The sequence below is a fragment of the Spermophilus citellus genome (assembly GCF_964194105.1).
Source record: "Spermophilus citellus genome assembly, chromosome: 12".
Classification (NCBI taxonomy): domain Eukaryota; kingdom Metazoa; phylum Chordata; class Mammalia; order Rodentia; family Sciuridae; genus Spermophilus; species Spermophilus citellus.
In genome coordinates, this window is record NC_138198.1 from 38,522,906 (window position 1) to 38,542,490 (window position 19,585).

Here is a 19,585-nt window from a genome sequence, read left to right on the forward strand (position 1 = left end):
AGGCTGTCTGGAGCCCCAGGTGTGGGCACCGTGTTGCCTGCTGTCCAAGGGCTGGGTCCAGGCCCAGGCTTGCTCCTCGCGTCTGGCCGCCCAGGCATGGAGACGTGGTGGGTATCTTTCCCTGGAGTCTACCTCGGGCACTGTTTCCTAGACCTCTGAGAGCAGACAGGGTGGGGCAACAAGAAGTGGCCGGGGGTACTCCTCAAGGCCACCAGCATGGTGGAGCATCATTCTGGCATGAAGGATGATGCCCACCTGGAGACCTCCATTTGCCCTGGGCTTGAGACCCTCCAAGAAGCAAACTGCAGGTCAGAGTTCTAGGCTGGCAGGGAGGTTCTCACTGCTGTCCCTGCTGTCCCAGGTCCCTGCTGTCCCAGGCCCCTGCAGCCAGCCTGGCCTTCCAGGGAGTAGCTGGCTCTTGACCTGGGGCCCTTCCCAGGTCAGCCTTGTTGGTCCTCCTTCTGAGCCTTGTCTGGTTCGCAGGCTGGCCAGACAGGGCCGCTGGGGTCCCACTGTGCGTCCGGCACTGCTGACAGGACGCTGAGCCCCTCAGGGCTTGGTCTCAAGCCATCAGAGGAGGCAGCCTAGGTGGAAACCTCCGTGGGGCCGTCCCGGCCAGGCCCGCGCTTGGCGCGTTCTACCACGCGGCCTGCGCAGTGGTTTCATTAATGAGGTTCTGGCATTAAGTTAGTTAGAAGAGATCAAAATAAAACACACAGACAGTACCTTATTTTATATTGCTAGGTCCGAGAGGGCTCGCCTCCCTGTTTCCCCGCCTCCAGCCGCCCAGCAGGGCAGCGAGGATTACTCTGGGCTAGCAGGAGAGAGAGAGAGCGAACACGCCAGGGAGCAGCCTTTTATTTGGGGGAACAAGAGATTCAGGGGAGAATTCCATCCAATGAAGGTTGAGGGGGGGCTGCACTCCAAGGTCAGGGTCAGTGATTGGGTCTCCGGGGTCAGTGGTCACGCACACCCCCACACGGATGGGCTCTCTCATCAGGAAAGGGTCGGGATAACTCCGACACAGCCAGAGTGCCTCAGGCCCTTAACGGGAGTCACCCAATCACGTGTCAGAATGGCTCCCCACAGCGCATGTGTGCAATCTGTCAGGTGTGACGTGCTCACCCAGGAACACAGACGTGGATAGAAGCCCGGATCTGACTGTGCCTGAGGGGCGCCATTGGTGAGAGGTTCTGGCAGTGGGACAGCTGTCCCTCCCGGACGGCCCTGAACCCTCTGCAGGCCCCGTGGGGACTCGTCCCTTCTTCCTGCATACAATCTCAGGCTTCAGGCGGGCGTTAGAGAGGCAGGCCGACAGGGCTGTCTTAGGTGAACCTGTGCTCTACCGTGAGTGGGAAGCCTCCCCTTTCGAGCCCAAGACCTCAGCTGACCCTGCCCTCCTGTGGCCTGGGTCCAGCCTGGCGAGTGGGGACACAGCCCCTTGCTGAGTGGGTCCCTGGGCTCCTTGCAGCTGCAGTATGCCTGCAATCCCTGGTGCATGGGGTGCTGTGGGGTGAGGGAGAAGTGGGGTGCTAGGTTCAGGCAGGCTGAGGGAGGGGAGGCCCGGGGAGGAGGGTGGAGGCTGTTTGAAAACCAACTAGTGTTGGCACCAGGAGCCCTGGGGTTGTCATGGCGACTGGGATGCATCCCTCTCCCCCACTCCCAACCCCTAGAGTGCAGCTGGCCCTAATAGGGCCTCCTCTCTGGGCTGCTGGGCTCCCAGCCAGAGGTGATCAGCAGTCGGCAAGGGCTCTGTCTCCTGAGGCCTGGCGTCCCACCTGTGGCATGGGGGAGGATGGCCGTGAGCCTCATGTCCGGGGACAGGATGCTGAGCAGAGCCGGCAGGCAGAGGGAGCCTGACCCTCAGTGACATCTGTCTGTGGCAGAAGTGGCTTTCTTAGAGTTGCCGTGGCCTCCCGAGTCTGCCCTGGGTGTCCCTGACCAGGGGCTGTGGAGCAGGGAAGGCTCTGTGTGGGCGCGAGAGGGCACTGCAGGAGGAGGGGCTGAGAGGAGCAGGAGAGGCCCCTCTAGGAGGGTGACATTCAGGAGGTGGTGTCAGGCCGACTGGGACCCACTGAGGGGAAAGGACGTCGGATCCCTACCTCATGCCTCACACTGGAACAGACGCCAGAGACCATGTGCCTAAACAGGAAGCAGGGCACAGACTGGCTCCTTACTGTGAAAACCTGCAAGTCAGCAGGAGGGAATCCACCGCGTCCGGACCGCAGGACGGCCAGCCGCAGCCACCCGGACCGCAGGACGGCCAGCCGCAGCCACGGTGGACTCTCCTGTCCCCCTGGGAGCGCTGGAAGATGGAGACAAGGTCGCAGTCCACCGAACTGGATACAGTGTGGGGGACAGCCCTCCGGGGATGGAAATGGGCACAGTCTCCAGCAGAACACTGGCATCTCCAGCAAAGGGCAGGCCGAGGGACATCTCGGTCCATCTCAGACTCACAGTCGCCCTTCTGGGAACTCATCCTGAAGACAGATTTGTGCCAAAGGTCAAACCTCGAGGTTACCAGGCCATGACTGCAGGTGGCAGGAAATGGCAGAGCTGCTCCCTCTCAGCTCGGGCAGAATCCAGGACCTGAGGCACCCCAGAGGTGGCCTGCGATGGCTGGCATGGAACCGTCTCCAAGGTACAGCACGAGGTCCTGGAAACAAACCCGAGACAGAGCACATGACGGTGGGTGGCGTTCGTGCCCCAAGTTCCTCAGCTATTTGGGGGCGGGAGACCTGGGGTGGGGGAGGCTGAGCTTCCTCATCCCGAGGTCCTTGACCGCACTCATTCAGATTCTGTCAGATTTTTAAATATTCACACGGCACAATGAGATGCTCTGGAGATAAGGCAATTGAAATACGCAGCTCCTCTGTGACCCGCGCACCTTCACGTGGCCTGAAGGGAGTCTCCTAGAGTCTTAGGAGCCCATGTCGTCACAGCCACGCGACACGTGAGTGTAGTGTGGATATTCCCCCTGTGCTGATCCACCAGCCGGCCAGCACTCAGACAGCAGGTTCTGGGCTCCAGGTTGTTAGACTGGGAGCTCAGCTCGCCCAGGGCAGGCACAGAGCACCAGGAGCATTCGGGCTGGTGTCAAGTGGGACCCCTCAGCGATGGACACAAGAGCCCCTCAGCGATGGACACAGGAGCCCCTCAGCAATGGACACAGGAGCCCCTAGGGATGGACACAGGAGCCCCTCAGGGATGGACACAGGAGCCCCTCGGGGATGCACACAGGAGCCCCTAGGGATGGACACAGGAGCCCCTCGGGGATGGACACAGGAGCCCCTCGGGATGGACACAGGAGACCCTCAGCGATGGACACAGGAGCCCCTAGGGATGGACACAGGAGCCCCTCGGGATGGACACAGGAGCCCCTCGGGGATGGACACAGGAGACCCTCAGCGATGGACACAGGAGCCGCGGGATGCGCATGGGGAAATGCTGTCACAGTAATGGCACAGGGACCTGTGTTTCTGTTCTGCCCCTTTTTCTCTGAGACAGGTTCTACTTTCCTAATATTCTGAAAATCCTGCCCGTCACTGTATGAGGTGGCCACGCCTGTGACCCCTACCAGCTGGGAGCTGAGGCATCAGGGGCAGTTCCAGGCCAGCCAGGACAAGTTGGTTTGGTCCTGTGTCGAAATAGACATGAAAAGGTCTGGTGCAAGGCGCACCTGGCCTCATCCTCAGTCCCTCCACCACAATCCCCCCCCCACCGCCTGTCCTTGTGGACCAGCTGGGCAGGGGTGGGAAGGGCCCACTGTGGTGGGCCATGAGGTGCCATCCAGGGTGAGGGCACATGTGCTGTGGGTTGCCCGTGAGAGGCGTTGGCTGTGGAGGGCTGGGACCTGGCTGCTGTGCTAAGGGCCTGGGGCCACTCGTATGGGCTGCCCAGGATTTCTGCTTTGGGCCAGTGTCTAGCACCTCAGTCTTGCTGCCACGGCTGGTGAGCCCCTGCAGGCTCACACAGCCCATCCCCGGCCAGAACCAAACAGGAAATAAGTGGCCGGGGAGAGCCTGTCCCCACCTCTGACCTTCCTCCCAGGTGGCGGCTGGCTCCGTGTCCTCTGCCTGCCCGATCAGGTCTGACCCTGGGTCCAAACCCCCCTTTCCATGAGGACGCCAGTCACGCAGGGTCAGCATCTGCCCTGATAGCCGTGCGACCCCCGAGCCAGGTCCCCATGTGGGGACGTGGGCTTGGGCCCCAGGGTGTCTGTTGCAGGGCACAGTTCAACCCCTGGGATTCTCGCCCGCCTTCGTACCACCTGAGAGCAGCCACAGGCAGCCCGAGGGAGCCCGTCCTCCCGGGGTGAGCGGGGCCTGCAGTGACGGGCACGAGTCCCTCTGCTTGCAGCCTGACCTCCTGCCTACCCGCTGCGTCTCTTCACTTCCACGGGCCTCGGTTTCCTCACCCGGGGAGCTGTGGGGACTCCACTCCCTGCCTGTGCCCTGTGGCCCTGTTCCTGGTGTGCCCTCGTAGCTGGGCTCCCAGTCAGCCCATGATGCTCTGTCCACGGCCGTCCCCCACCAGCCCTGTCTCTGATGTCACGGCAAGTGTTCACCCAGATGGGTGCGGATGAGGGGGACAGATGCGGGGGATGGGGAGGGAAGGAGAACCCGGATCCAGAGGTCTGTCAGAGGCTCCCTGCCTGGCCTCCAGGTGGCCCCGTTACTGTCCAGCTCTGGCCCCTCACCTGCCCTGTGTCCTGGACTCTTCCTGGGCCCCCAGCAAGCATCTTAACCTCATCTGCAAAATGCGGGCCTTCCTGAGCCCATGGGGGGCTGCGTGGGAGGGGCTGAGCCGGGCAGGTGGCCCCCCCGCAGCCTCAGGGAGGGGGTTCCCCGAGTGTCCCCTGCAGTCCTTGGCCAGGAGGTTGAAGCAGGACAGTGACATGAGGAGAGTGAGGGATGCTGGTGTTTGTTAACTGGTTTCCTTGGGCCTCGGCGGGAGCCTGGGTGGAGCCTGGGTGGAGCGGGTCTGGGAGGCAGTGGCGCTGGCCTCGCGCTGCTCCCCCTCCACTTAGCGCCCTCGATGGCCACGCGAGTCTCTTTAGCTGGAAGCAGCTCCTCGGTGTTGACTAAAGCCCGCGAGAGGGTGGGTGGCTCCGCCAGTGCCGTGCAGAGGACCCTGCTCAGGGACTGGCCCCTGCCTTGTCTCACCTGGATCTGGCTCTCGCCCGCCAGCGTATCTATGCTGCCCAGAGATGCTTTGTCCCTCCACTGTCTAGATGATGGGGACGCAGACAGGGTGGCCCTGCTTTCCTGGGACTCAGGGTTAGCAGGAGACGGCTCGGCACGCCAGCAGTTGACGGAGAGGACGGTTCTGTCTCAAGGCAGATCTGAGGCTTCTCGAAGCTCTGGGCAGGGATCTCACCTCAACTGCAGGTGCACGCAGGAAGGCTTTGGGGTGGGGCCGTGGCACCTGGGGTCTTAGGGAGAGCTGAGTCAGGTCAGGTGAGGGGGACAGAGAGGGGGAGAGAGCAGTGGGTCCAGGAAGAGCCACCGGCCTGCAGGGTACACGTGCTGTGTGACAAAGCCAGCCCTCGGCGGGAGGCCTGGGCCAAATCTATGAGGACGAAGGCATCTGTCCCTGGAGCGTGACTCGGGGGTCTGTGGGCTCCCAAGTGCTGCGGTTGACTAGCAATGCCTGCCGTGGTCAGAGGAAGGCAGGACGTGGCCACACACCTGCCACGGTGTGCCCTCCTCTAAAGTCCCGGGGGTAAAGCTGTTGTGGAAAAGAGCCAGTGGGCCCGTGTCCTGAACCCAGGCTCAGCTGCCGGTGCTGCCCGTGGCAGCAGAGTCAGAGGTGCAAACAGACATGGCAGAATGCCTTCCTCTCCCACCAGGAAGCCCCTTCCCTGCAGGCTCAGGAGACGGGCCGGAGGTGAAAAGGGCATTCTGAAGGCACCTGGAGCAGACTTCCTGCCTCTGGAGCCTCGCTGTGGCTCCGGGGCTTCCTCTGCCAGAGACCCCCAGGTCCTGCCCTGGCCCCCGAGTAGTACCTGCTCCCCGTCCTGGCAGGCACTGGAGGCAGAAGCCCCTCTGCCCATCCTAAAGGCCTGGGCGGGTGTCCTGGAGTCCAGCCTGAGCCTCCACAGCGAGCCTGGCCCCAGGAGGAGAGCCAGGCAGAGCCAAGGTGCCGGGCGCCCAAGTTTCCTGGGTGCTGACAGACAGCCACTTACCAAGGGCTGGGCTCACACTTGTTCTCCCGTGTTCTGTAGGGCACAGCGGCACAGCCTGTCATCCAGCTACTTGGGAGGCCGAGGAGGGGAATCCTGGGTTCTCTGAGCCTAGGCAACTTAGCAAACTCCCACAATAAAAAGGGCTGGGTGTAGCTACGGTAGGGTGCCTGCCTCACGGGCGCAAGGCCTTGGGTTCCGTCCCCAGCACCATATGCACAAGAGTCAAAACTGTCTCTCTGGACTATCAGCAGGGTGGAGGCAGGGTTGCTCCCTCTTGGGGGCTCCTTTCCTTCCAGCCTCCCAACAGGCACCCCTCAGGAACAAGCAAGATCTGCAGACGGCAGGCGACCCCGGGTGCACGCAGCCCAGCTCTGGGGTCGACCGTCCCTCACCTGCCGGGGCACCCGCGTCTCCAGCAGCAGTTTTATCGAGTCTGTGTCTGACGGACGTTGGTGCCCTGGCACCTTTCTGGGGCTGCATGGCTGTTTCTGTCACTGTCCTAGAGAGGTTCTCCTCATGGTGCCCGCGTCCGTGGTCACACGCCTCGTGCCTGTGTGCACAGGGCACCCAGTGCAGGCGCAGGACGTGCTGGCACTCACTGACACCCGCTGTGCGGACACACGCCTTCCTCCTGGGGTGCAGGTCCCCTGGCTCTGGTCCGAGCTGGGCACCATTCCGATCGTCCATCCTCGGCTTCCTTCGGTTGCATGGCCTCCCGGCTGGCCGGCCTGTGCCTGGGAACTCCCTGTTCTGGCCTGTGTGTGCAGTGCCCTGCAGGAGGACCCAGCTGCCTTTGCCCACTGGGTGCCTGGCCCCAGCTGGCCTCTGCCAGTAAAGTGCCTCCTCCTGGCTGTGGACGTCAGCCCACACCATCCCAGCTGGGCAGGGAGACCTGTCCCAGGCACATCTCCTCCCAGAGTGTGGCTCAGAGAGAGCAGGGTCACGGAGCTCATCCAAGTTTTTGGCGGCCACCTCTGCTCCAGGTTGCAGAGCTGGTCCTGGGGGCCACACCCATAGGGCCTGCTGGGCGCAGATGATCAGCCTGTGTGCAGGGCGCGAAGAGCAGGAAGAGTTGTCAACACAGCCACATGGAGTGGCTCGCCCTGCCTCTTGTCAGAGAAGACGCTGGACGCCACCTGCCCCACACCATCCAGGTCCACCTGGGAAAGGGCCACCGTGAGCCACACTGGGCCCTGCTGCGTGGACTCTGCTGCACTCACTTTCTGTGGCCGCAGCAGCCCCCATCAGGGTCTTCGCAGAAACCCCCAGAGCCCGTCGTTTGTACAGTGAGTGTGCATTAGTAACAGTGAGGAAGCCCCGGAGTCCTGGGGGGGGGAAGCTTCCTCCAGGTCAGAGCCTGGGCTGCCCCCTCTTCTGAGCCAAGTGCAGGGTGAGCAGCCCGAGGACAGTGAGCCCTGGCTCTTCCAGAAGGGCCTCCTCTGCTCTCCAGCCTGGGCTCGGAGTCCCCAGCCTCACCTCCCCAGGACTCAATCTCTTGATCACTGTGTGCCTCCTGCTCGGGGCCTACCCCAGACCCGGGGACAAAGGTGACCGGGAGCTTCCTGGGGGAAGTTGAGACGCTCAGTCTCTGGGTGGAGGCCTCAGGAACACTCGCCTGGGCAGATTCAAGTCTCCCTTACCAACTGACAACCCTGTGAGGCAGGAGTTCCCAGCAAGAACCCGGGATTGGAGGGGACTGGGCCCAGCTGCCCAGCAGCCGTGTGGTGCAGCCTGAGGTCAGCCCTGGCCCAGTGCCAGCATTTCACCCGAAGCAAAGGGGCTGGGTCCTGAGACAGTGGCAGGTGTTTTGTCCGCATTGAATGGTGGCTTAGAACCTCACAGGTCACTGGTGGGACTGGAGGGAAAGGTAAGGGCACAGGGTCTCCCTTGGGGGTGATGCAATGTTGGAGGTGATGGCTGCACCCGCGCTGAAGGCCAGTGGGTGGTGTCCCTCCATGTCATGTGACTTCCACTTGGTGAGGGAAAAGTAAAAAGAAAGAAAACCTTAAAAAGTCTGTTTGGCATGAGGTTTCCAGAATGAGTGGAGACAAAATGGACTGTTGGCTGGGAGGGGGTGACCGATAGAGGCCACAGGTCCCCTTGGGGCAGGAGCACCTTGGACGGTGGCACAGCTCTGCGTGCCTGGGAGCCACCCTGAGGCGGGTGCAGGCCTGTGGGTTCTTTCTCAGTGAAACCACTGTGGCTAAGGAGACCCAGGGACCATGGCAGGGAGAGGCTGCCCGGCTGGGCGGTCAGTGAACTGGGGGGTGCGTCGCTTGCCTTGGGTCCTTGGCCACCCAGGCTCCCTGAGGCTTCAGCCAGGCCTGGTGTCTCCACAAGGGCAGGCCATGTTGGACCAATGCGTTGTCAACTTTGCAACCTTGCAGACCTCAGGGCACCCCGCTGCTCTTGCTGGTTAGTGGGGCTGTCCATCTGGGCATCAGAGGAGGCACTGAGCAGCGGCAGGCAGGGGTGGCCACCCTGAGGCTGCCAGACTAGGGTGAGTGTAGATGTCCCACAAAGTCCCCAGGTGGGGACTGCAGCAGAGAGCCCCAGGATCAGCACACAAGCTGAGCATCTGCGCCCAGCGGCCTGCAGCAACGGCTGCCACCGGCTCGTCAGAGAGAGTAAGTCAGGTATTGATGAGTGCTTTATTAACAGGTTTATCTCTGACTCCCTGCCCCCATTTTGTGTGATTACAAACACCAGATTCTCAAGGAATCTTCTAGAAGGTGGTCCTCATATTCCATGGGACATGCAGCCATAACTATGTTGAGAAATTACAGATTCTCCCATTTCCAAGAAATAAAACTATGCGAGGACAGAATCTTGCCAACGCTAAATTCCGGCCCAGGGCTTCCTCCCGGGTCTCTGGGGCTTCCTCCCAGCAGTATGGCAGAGCCAGGGCAGGAGCCTGGGAGCCACGGGCTCCTCTGCCTTGCTTCACTTCCTGGAAGCATGTCTGGTGGCGGTTTATATTTCTGTGTCTGCATCCATGACAGAGTCACCTTCTCCGGGAAAGTTGTTCCTGTTAGCACCGAGGGATTTTGAAGAGACCAAACCCGGTCCCTCCCAAGATTCGAGGGTTTCCAGGCTTAGCCCGTGGACCCCTAGTGACAGGTGCTGCAGGGAGAGGGATCAGGCAGCTTAGGGCTACAGAGGACTCAGTGTGTCCCCAACAGGCGTCCAACCCAGTCCTGAGCATGCTGGTGTCAGGGGCAGGGCCTTTGGCAGGTGACCAGGTCACGAGGGTGCAGACCCCACAATGGGATCAGCGCCTTCTAAGAGGAGGCCCCAGAGAGGTCCCTGCCCCTTTCTCCATGCAAGGACACAGTGGGAAAGTGTCATCCGTGCGCTAGAAAGCGGGTTCTCCCTGCTGGCACCTGGATCTTAGACCTGCAGTCCCCAGACTGGGGCCGGGGTGCCTTGGCCAGCCTGCAGGAATGAGTGGGACGAGGCCACCAGAGCAGAGCTGGGGGCAGCCCACAGCCGCCCAGCTTGCTTGCCGTCACATGGGCACTGGCGTCTCCTTCTGTCAGCGGGGAGCCCGCCCACCCACACCTAGGGTCGTCCTGGGCCAGAGTTGATGGGGGGTGCTGACAGGAGGGCATCAGGGCACTCCTGCCGCAGGACTCATTGGTGTCCCCTGTCATGGCACCCCTGGGGTGTGGCACCACCCTGGCCTGGGCTCCCTGTGCACACATGCAGGACGCTGGTCGATAACGAGAACACACACGTTCTGCAGCACATCTGACACGCCGGGGCTGGGGGATGGGTACCAGTGATGTTTGTTGAATGAATGAGAAAGGTCCGGAGGGCCGAAGGCAGCCACAGTGCACCAGCCTCCGCTCTTGGTCTTACTGGGTGTGCAGGATCGTGGGCACGAGGCCTCAACCCCACCACCTCTGCTTCCCGTCCCCCTTCTCATTCCTCCCGTATTCCCCCAGGACCTCCCACTCGCGGGCCAAGGCCGAGGCCGCCCTCACCGCGGCTCAGAAAGTGCAGGAGGAAGCCCGGATCGCCAGGATCACTGCCAAAGAGTTCTCTCCTTCCTTCCAGCACAGGGAGAACGGTGAGTCTGCTGCCCCCCAGGCTTCAAAGGCTGGGTGCCTGCCGGGTGGTCAGGGCATCAGGTGTGTCCCCGTGCCACAAGCCAGCTGGCCTCACATGGGTTCTGCCCCAGAAGCTGACATCCTACTGGTGGTCACCGCTCTTACTGGAGCTGCATGTCCCGGCAGGGCCTCCTCAAAATTTCAGGTGGCCCCAGGGTCCATGTGTCTGTTTCCAGGTGTGCTGCCTCTCCCTGTCTGCTGCCGTCTTTCTAGAACATTCTGTGATAATGGATATTTCCATCTGTTTGCTGTAACGTGGCAGCCACTAGCCTTGCGTGGTGAGAGACTAAGGAGCTGGCCCTAGTTTTATTCAGTCTTAACTTGTCTGCTTTTAGATGCAAATGGCCTTGTGTGGCCACTGGCTGCTGCATTGGCAGGTGAGGCTCTGAGTACTGGACAGCAACTCCTTCCATGTCCCATCAGGTTCAGGAACCTCAGCCTTCCCTGCAGGGGCCCATGGGGACCGTGTGTTCTCTTCTGCACTCCATACGACAGGCCCCAGGGTCATGAAGGCCTGCTGTGGAGTGTAGTGGAGGGGCTGTGCTGGCAGAGGTCCGAGTCATGGCCCACTGGCTCCCAACCTGGCCTCTCTGGGAAGCCCAGGGGACAGGGCTCCCTCCTGTCTGCACCTCTGACCAGCACACGGGAGGGCTGAGTGGAAAGCTGCTGGCGTCTGGGGATGGATCCAACCCTGTAGCCCTGAGCTGCCTCCTGGCCTTGGGGCAGGGATGGAGCCAGGGGTCAGTGCTGGGCCAGCAGACAAATTGGTCCTCACTATCTGTTTTCTCTGGTGTCCTGCCTGTACTGGCCCCAGGGCGCCTCCCCCAGGTGTTCCCGGCCCAGACCTGGAATGTGGCCGTCATCCTTCTGCACTCTTCCCTGGTGGGTCCAGGGTCCTGGCTGAGCCTGCTGCTCCTAGCTAGAGGTACAGTCAGGAACACAGAGCACCCCTGGTCCCCATTGCCTGTGGCTGAGTCGGTGGACTCTGCTTTGTCCTTGATGGGACCTCAGCTGTGACCTTGGGCTAGGAAGTGGCGTCCTGACAGGTCTGCATTCTTGTGAGTTGCCCACCCCTCGTCCTCCAACCCCAGCCTCTTCTCTGGACACACTGGGCCCAGGTGTGTGAGCCAGGTGGACACAGGCCACCAGCCCTGTGCTCAGACCATTAGGCGCCTGGTGACACCAGCCACACGAAGAAGCCTGGAGGACTTAGTGCACAGTCCCCACCCATGGGTTGCCCAGGTCCCATGCACAGGTCGCGAGCTGACTCCACTGCTGGGGCCTGTTCTTGGCCTCTCAGAGCCTCGGTTTCTCCGTCTGTGAGGGAAAGGGAGGGCCACAGTGTCTGAGGCTCCTGGGTGCGCTGAATGGCCCAGGAGCATCGTCCACCTGCGGCTTGTTGGGAGGAAGGGCTACCTAGATGCAGTTAAGGCCAAGATGGGGAGGTGGGATCATCCTGGATCAGTAAAGCTCTAAATCCAGCCTGGAGTTTTCTTAAAATACCGCCCAGAGACACCCAAGCCAGGAGGGTGTGGCCACAGCCCAGGAGTGCTCACCAGAAGCCGCAGAGAGGCCAGGAGCAGATTCCCCTAGAGTCCTGGCAGAGCCCCACCACAGCTTGGCTTCAGAACCCCACCCCTCGGACCCCCAAGAGAGAAGTCTGCTGTTTTATGCCTAGTGTGTGGCCCCGTGGAGCCCTGGGAGGCGGATGCTGGGCCCAGGACCATGGGTCCGGCTGGCCAGGCCTTGGCTGCTGTTTCGGTCCAGAAGCTGGCTCCTAGAGCATCCCTCTTCCTCAGGACAGAACTGAAGCTCGGGCTGCTGAGGCAGCTTGAGCCTGGCTCCACGCAGACAGCATGAAAGGATCGAGGCCAGACTTGGAGCATGTGCAGCTCAAGGCCAGAGCCTTCATCTTGTGTCCTGCTCTTGGGCTCTGGAGCATGGGCAGCATCACAGGAGCACTGTGGGCACTGGACACTGCCCAGCCTTGGCCCAGGGACCTGTCCACCGGGTCCTGCTTCCAGGAGCCTCTGGGGTTCTTGGCTGTGCCTCCTGCCAGGAGTTGGATCCTGCGTCTCTGATTAGTGCTGAGCCTTCTGTGTAGAGAGTACTACAGGCAAATGAGCCCAGACCAGGGACTGGGGGCCACTGAGGCCACTGGGCATCTTGCAGCTACTCCTCACAACCAGAAGCTGCATCTCCTCTTGGCAGATGAAGCCAATGTTGGGAGCAGTAGCTTGCCCGAGGTCCCGGAAGCCAGGAGGCAGAGCAGGGCCTGACTCCCCACCCTGAGCTGCACCTGCTCTGACAGCAAATCCCAGAGTTTCAGCCGGGGAGAGGGCCACCCCGTATAAGCCGCCTGCACCTGGGGGACCTGCAGCCTTCACCGGGGAAGTGGGGACATCCAAACCAGGAGCCTGCTTTTCTGCCGGGCAGTGTCCAGTGCCCACAACACTCCTGTGATGCTGCCCATGCTCCAGAGCCCAAGAGCAGGACACAAGATGAAGGCTCTGGCCTTGAGCTGCACATGCTCCAGGTTTGGCCTCGATCCTTTCATGACGTCTCCAGGAGCCACAGCTCTGGGCCATTAGCTTGAGCTGAGCGCCGCCTCCCCACACGGCAGTACTGGCAGTTGGGGTGCCAGCCTTCCTCCAGGGCTCACAGGAAAGGCCACAGGGCCACTTGCAGGCTCAGTGTCCCAGCTTGCCTGACCCCTGGTGTTTGGGCAAAGGATCGTGGCCCTCAGAAGCCCAACCCCAACCAAGGGGGTGGCGTGGTGAGGCACGATTATGGGGGCTCTGAGCGTGGGGCCCTGAAGGGAAGCAGGCGAGGTGGGAACCCAGGCTGGGAGGTGGACACACGGGTCTAGTGTGGTTCTGCATGGACCCATCCCCACCCTGGCTCTCTGTGTGGATACCATGGTAGCCCCAGCCCTGTGACCACAGAGGACCAGTCACTGGAAGGGGCTCTGAGACTGCCTGGCCCACATCCCCATGACTCACGAGGACACCAATTTAGGAGGCTGTCCCTGGCCCAGGGCCACATGCCAGGGTCACCACCCTGCCCTGCTCACTGCTGCTTGGGCACCTGAGATGAGATCAGGGACAGTCTTGTGTTGATATGTGAAGTGACTGTGCCACGGTCACTGGGGCCTGGCCTGTGCGGGGCTGAGGACAGCGATCAGAGGCGGGGGTGCCAGCCCTGCGGAGGTCTGCTGGCCAAAGAAGTGTGGGTGCCTGGTTGTCTGAGCCTCCAGGCTCGGGCTGGGACTCGACTGAGGCAGATGTCTGTTCACGATGGAGGCCTGAGCAATGCAGGGAGGGGCCGGACCTGGCCTCATGCTGGCCCCATGCTGGTCCTGATCCCAGGGGAAGGCACAGGCCTGAGGCAGGTGGGGTTGGTAGTCACGCCATGACACGCCTGGCCTCACCAAGCCTCAGGACCTGTAGGAGGCCAGCCAGTGTGTGATGAGGGACCAGGCTGAGGGCTGTCCACTGCCATTGCTGTGACCTGGGGCCGCCCAAGCATCCTTAGAGTGCACACTGGGTAGCGTGCCCCACCAAAGGGCCCTGGGAGCCACTGTGACCAGTCTCTCCCTCTGCCCCTGCGCCTCCCCTGAGCAGGGAGCACCCTGCCCCGGGACCTTCCTGAGCCGGGGCCTTGGAGGAGCAGGCTCAGGGTGACCCCCACTGTGTCTCTTTCTCCTCACCAAGGGCTGGAGTACCAGAGGCCGAAGCACAAGGGCTCCTGCGATGACATCGAGGTGCTGTCCACCGGCACACCGCTGCAACAGGAGAGCCCCGAGCTGTACCGCAAGGGCACCACCCCTTCAGACCTGACCCCGGATGACAGCCCGCTGCAGAGCTTCCCCGCCAGCCCTGCAGCTACGCCTCCGCCGGCCCCCTCCAGAAGCAGGGCGGCCCACTTCTCACGACAGGTCTCAGTGGACGAGGAGAGAGGCGGGGACATCCAGATGCTCCTGGAGGGCCGGGGAGGGGACTACACCCGGAACAGCTGGGGTGAGGAGAAGGCAGGGGGCTGCAGGGGCGTTCGCAGCAGCGCCCTGCGCAGCAGCCAAGGCACCGAGGACTTCCGCACCCGGGGTGCGGGCCACAAGCAGCCCGGGAACCCCAAGCCCCGGGAGCGGCGGACGGAGTCCCCCCCAACATTCTCGTGGACTTCCCACCACCGGGTGGGCAACCCTGGCTCCGGGGGTGCCAAGCTGCAGGAGCCCGACGAGGAGCAGCTGAGCAACTACAAGCTGGAGATGAAGCCCCTGCTGAGGATGGACTCCTGCACACCAGAGCCGCACCCCCAGAGGAGACGCCACGGCCGGGACGCGGGGGGCGACCGGCGCTCCGAGGACCGGGGCTTTGGGCTGCAGAGACTGAGGTCCAAGTCCCAGAACAAGGAGAACCTGCGGCCGGCCTCCTGCATGGAGCCTACCGTGCAGAAGCTGGAGAGCCTGCGGCTGGGGGACCGGCCTGAGCCCCGGCTGCTGCGCTGGGACTTGACCTTCTCCCCACCCCAGAAGTCTTTGCCTGTCGCACTGGAGTCCGATGAGGAGAACGGGGATGACCTCAAGTCCAGCACAGTAAGTGGCGGCCTCCCGGGCCCCAGGGGTGGGAATCCAGGGTTGTCCCCCAGCTTCTGACCTGTGGCCCCCTGAAGGTCTCTCTCCAGCGCCTCTCCAGGGGTGGGTCTCCTATTGCTCTGGGTCAGTGGCGAGAGGAAGGCAGAGGAGCAGGACAGAGTGCCTCAGTGGGCTGGCCCTGAAGACCTTTCATCTGTGCTGGATGCAGGGCCAGGCACTCACTGGGCCATGGGAGGAAGCAGATGTCTGTGCTGCTCCCAGGAAGCCAGAGTCCAAGGACAGCCCCTGGGTGTCCCCCTCGCTCCTGACCTCCTTCATCCTGCAGCCACAGCTCTCCCCATTCTCCCAGCATGGTCCCAGAGTGCAGTGCCCGTTGTCCCCCATAGGTTCTCGGGCCCCATCCTGACCCTTGGTTGCTCACACCCTGTGGGAGGCCGGGGCGTGCTCCCATTTGAGGACCTCACATGAGACTCATGCTTCATCCGGGCAGATCTTCCCCACCTGAGTTCCCTGGGAGGGTGGGTATTTTGGGGGAAATAGCCCCTGCCTCAGAGCCAGACGGGGCTGGGGGTCTCAGGGTCTTGCACAGGTTATACCCAGAGGGGAGCCAGGACCTGCTTCCTTGGCTGAGGGCCATGTGGATGCAGGGTAGGTAAAATGGAGAAGGCCAGAGGTCTTCGGCAGGACCTCAGCTTGCCTGCCCATAGGCACAGGCAATGCCCAGACCTCTTGGTTTCTTTCTTCAATGGTAAAAAAAAAAATTCTAAAGGCTGCTGCTCCACAGGGCAGACAGGAGATGGGCTCACCCAGGAGGGGGTGGGACCCACAGTGTGGGCTCAGGAGGGGGCCCCCTGCAGGTGTGTTGCTGTGGCTACAGCAGGGCTCCTGAGCGATAGTCTCTGGTACCTCCAAAGGTACTGTGGCCTGTGAGGCCACTTCCGCAGGTCCCTAAAGCGCCTCCCCTCCTGAGACACCCACAGCAGCCCCCGTGGCTCCTGCTGGCACTCACGCTCATCCTCCCTGTCGCAGCAGCCAGGGTGCCTGCGCGGGGCTATTTTGGGATGGAGGAGTGATGAGCAGGGGTGGGAGGTGCGGATCCACGCTATATTTAGCCCACTGAGCCCCACTGGCTCTTTTGGGTGCTTTCGACATTAAGCCCCCTCTGGTTGGCGTGCCAACGTGGGGCCAGCCTCGGCCAGCTCTGGAGTGGGGTGGCTGCCGGCAGAGGCAGGGGCTGCAGCCCAGCCATGGTTGGTATTCCCCCTCAGCCCCAGGAGCCAAGATGGAGACTCCAGGGCCCACCCTGGGGCCCCAGCTTCCTGCCCAAAGCAGGCAGGGTCTTGTTCACTTGCTCCCACAACCTGGGTCTGAGGGGAGGTGGCCTGCTCCACCAACATTCATGGTGGGGAAGTGAGTGGCTGTTGGGGTGATGTGGGTGCTGAGGTCCTTGAGGCCTGCTGCATCCCCTCCCTGGGGCACAGCTCTCCACAGTTCAGGCTGCTCTGGGCTGGCAGCAGGGCCAGAGGTGGGATGCCCTGTCCAGCAGCATTCCCCTCATCCAGGGACTCTACCCCTTACCACAGTCAGGGTAAGTGGGCAGAACGGCAGTCCCCGCCCTGATGAAAGCATCTGATCTACCGGCTTCTCTGGGGCTGTCCAGGGTTCCTTGCTGTGAGGGCAGCAGGGGTGGAAAGGAACCTGGCCATGCAAGGCCCCAGGTCCTGGCAATTCAGGGTGAAGTTATCGTGGGCAGGAATGTCCAGGCTTTCCCTCCGGCTCTGCCAGCAAGTGAACTCCACAGCCTCCACCAGACCCTTGAGTGTTTCTGGGCCTGATTCCCTGTAGAAGAAAGGCTGTGGCACAGGTGCCAGCTCTGGACTCCCCCATGGCAGGGGACAGCTAAGGTTCAGCAACCTGGTTGAATCCCAACACCCCCCCCCCCCAAGCAAATCTCTGCTGCCCGGAGTCCAATGAGCAAACTCAATGCCAGGCTGTGAGCTGCAGGGCAGGGTAGGCGGCCAGACCAGGGTGCCCCTGCCTACAATGCAGATGGAGCCCAGTGGGCCAGTGGATCTGGAGGCCACGCAGGCCCAGCTCCAGAGCTAAGTGGGCCGGAGACCTGAGGCTGGGCTCTGAGGGCATCTTTTGCCATCGTGGGTGAGATGGCTGCCCGCTGTCCAGCTCTAAGACCCTTCGTGAGGAGCGGCGTGGTGGCATGCTCTCCATCAGCACCCTGCCTCACAGAGCGTCCCAGGCCCTGCAAGAGCTGTGTCACCACAGGGTGACAGCCAGCAGCATTAGGCAGCCTTTCGACAGGATAACAGTGCACACCCAGCCCTGTGAGCCAGGAGAGGGAGGGCGAGGGCCTGGCCACCAGGCCTTGGAAAGGTGAGCACTGGGAGCCGGGGCAGGGATGGACCTTCCCTGACCACAAGGACAACCATGTCACTCAGCTGGCCATGCAGCTGGGAGAACTGCCTGACTTGGGGACAGAAAGAGCTACAGGCTGGCTGGCAGCCAGATAGGAGGAAGGCGAGGGCAAGATCAGGCTGCTCCTCTGCAGCTGGGTGTGGGGAGCCCACATGTGCATGGGGAGGGGCTGCAGCTGTGCCTCCAGGATACCCCAGGGTTCAGGTGGCCCTGTGAGGCTGCATCTAGAGGACTCTGAAGGAGCCACCTCCTCCATGAAGGGGTACCCATCGTTTTAGCTGACAGCTATGTTGAGAGTTCTCGCGCCACACGGCTCACCTGTCCAGGGCAGGCAGTTTGGTGGTTTTGGTGTATTTAGGTTGTGTACCCATCACAACTGTCTGACTCTAGACTACTGCCATCCTCTGTAAAGACACTGCAGAGGACCACTGGGCCGTCCCTCTGTCCCCACTCTGGGACTTGCCTCTGCTGGATGTTTCACACTGATGGGATCATATGGTGAGCAGCTTTTTGCTGGGCTCGCCTCACCCAGCATCAAGACCCGGCCCACTGTTGGGGCACATGCCAGCTGCACTCCTTCCTGTGGATACCCTCTGCACCAGCAGCCACATCTGCCATGGCTGCTCACGTCTGGGACGCATGGTGTGCTGCCACTTTCTGGCCAGTGTGCTGTTGCCACGAGCAGCCGTGAGGCTTCTGCATGGATGCGTTTTGTTTTCATTTCTCTTGGGTCCTCACCTAGGAGGGAACCCTTGGGGGAACTGCCAGACTCCTCCAGCCTCATCTGAGAGGAGCAGGCGTTTCCTTTCTGGGGAGAGGCATTCCAGCTCCCTCCCTCGCCTGTATTGCAAGCCTGATGCCACCAGGGCCTGCTCAGTCTGGGAAAGCCAACCTCATCTTGGCTCTGACATTTGGACACAAGGGGAGGAGAGGGGCAGGGAAGCAGCTTGGGACCCTAGCGCAGGTCATCTCCACTCCAGGAGATGTGGAGGCTCCCAGCCACTTCTTTACTTGGGTGTAGCCAGTGTGTGTGTGTGTGTGTGTGGCGGGGGGCAGAGGTCTTCTGGGATCAGGCCACCACTATGGGCACACCCGGGGCTGGGCTGCTGTGCCCCCCTCCAGGAGGTGGCCCGCCCCTCCCCAGTGCAGCAGGTCACTGTGCCTTCAGCACTGCGGTGACACTTGGTCTTGAGGAGCAGCCTCACAGGACAGAGCTGCCAGCATCCTCTCCTGAGGTCTACCTCAGAGGCCTTGCCTCCACCTGTCCCTGCCCAACAGGGGCAGCCTGCAATTTAAGGGCCAGGGCCAGGGCCAGGCACTGACGCAGGGCCTGGGGAGGGGCTGGGCTGCACCTGAGACAAGCACCCTGAATGGAGCCTGGAAGCTGGGCTCCTAGAAGAGTCCGGTGGCTTTGAAGTCAGCTGCTGCAGTTGCTCAGGGGCGGTGGCTTGTGATTGTGAGTGAATTAATGGGAAGGTGACTTCGCGGAGGACTGCTGAAGGGCTCTGAACTTGAGGGCCCCTCGGCGTGGGAACACAGCTGGTGCTGGCTGGCCACCGCGGACGGACGGGTGCTGTGAAACCATGCTTCGATGTCCTAGCAGCTGGAGGCATCTGTTGACTAACCACTGTGACACAGGGTGTTTGGGGAGCCCGGGCTTTTGAAAAGGGCTCTCAGTGTCCTGGCCCTCCATGCCAGCACACATGGTGACCCACCTGTGCTCTCTTCCAGGGCTCAGCTCCCATCCTGGTGGCCATGGTGATCCTGCTCAACATTGGAGTCGCCATCCTGTTCATCAACTTCTTCATCTGAGAGACTGTCCCGCTCGCAGAAGCAACGGTATGCAAAGGGGAACTGGAAAGGGAAAGCCCGCTCGGACAGCCCCAGGACTTCCAGTCTTTTCACAGAAGAACACCACGGTTGGGTATTACTCACAGTTTGCCTTTTTTTCTGGGTAATGTTTTTTGGATTTTAGCCAGATTTTTTGCTTGTGTAACACTATGCTGTGTGGCATGGCAGAAGGAGGCCAGCACGCCGACCCTCCCGCTTGATGTGGAAAGAGAAGGGATCCGGCACACCAGCGGCAGAGAAGTCGTGGTCCTCGCCCTTCCCGCTGGGTGTGGACAGAGGTGGCGGTCGAGGAAGCGCTCACAGGGTACCCAGCTAGCCAGGCTAACACGGAAGGCCGAGTGACTTTGCTTTCCTCTGTCTGAACAGCTGGCCTTGAGCATGGGCGCCAAGCATGGGGAGTAGGGTGTCCTG

The 19,585-nt window shown here is 61.9% G+C and overlaps 1 protein-coding gene across 1 annotated transcript; it reads left to right on the forward strand.

Annotated features, from left to right (window-relative positions):
* Positions 1 to 2,615: 2,615 nt before the first annotated feature.
* On the forward strand, positions 2,616 to 19,189 carry LOC308631611 (junctophilin-3-like; the record flags this gene model as incomplete). The annotated part of the gene is made up of 4 exons (XM_081262995.1): positions 2,616 to 2,641; positions 10,135 to 10,259; positions 14,013 to 14,893; positions 19,055 to 19,189. 4 exons carry the CDS (start codon positions 2,616 to 2,618, stop codon positions 19,133 to 19,135), a joined length of 1,113 nt encoding a protein of 370 aa, XP_081119121.1. The 3' UTR covers positions 19,136 to 19,189.
* Positions 19,190 to 19,585: the final 396 nt, after the last annotated feature.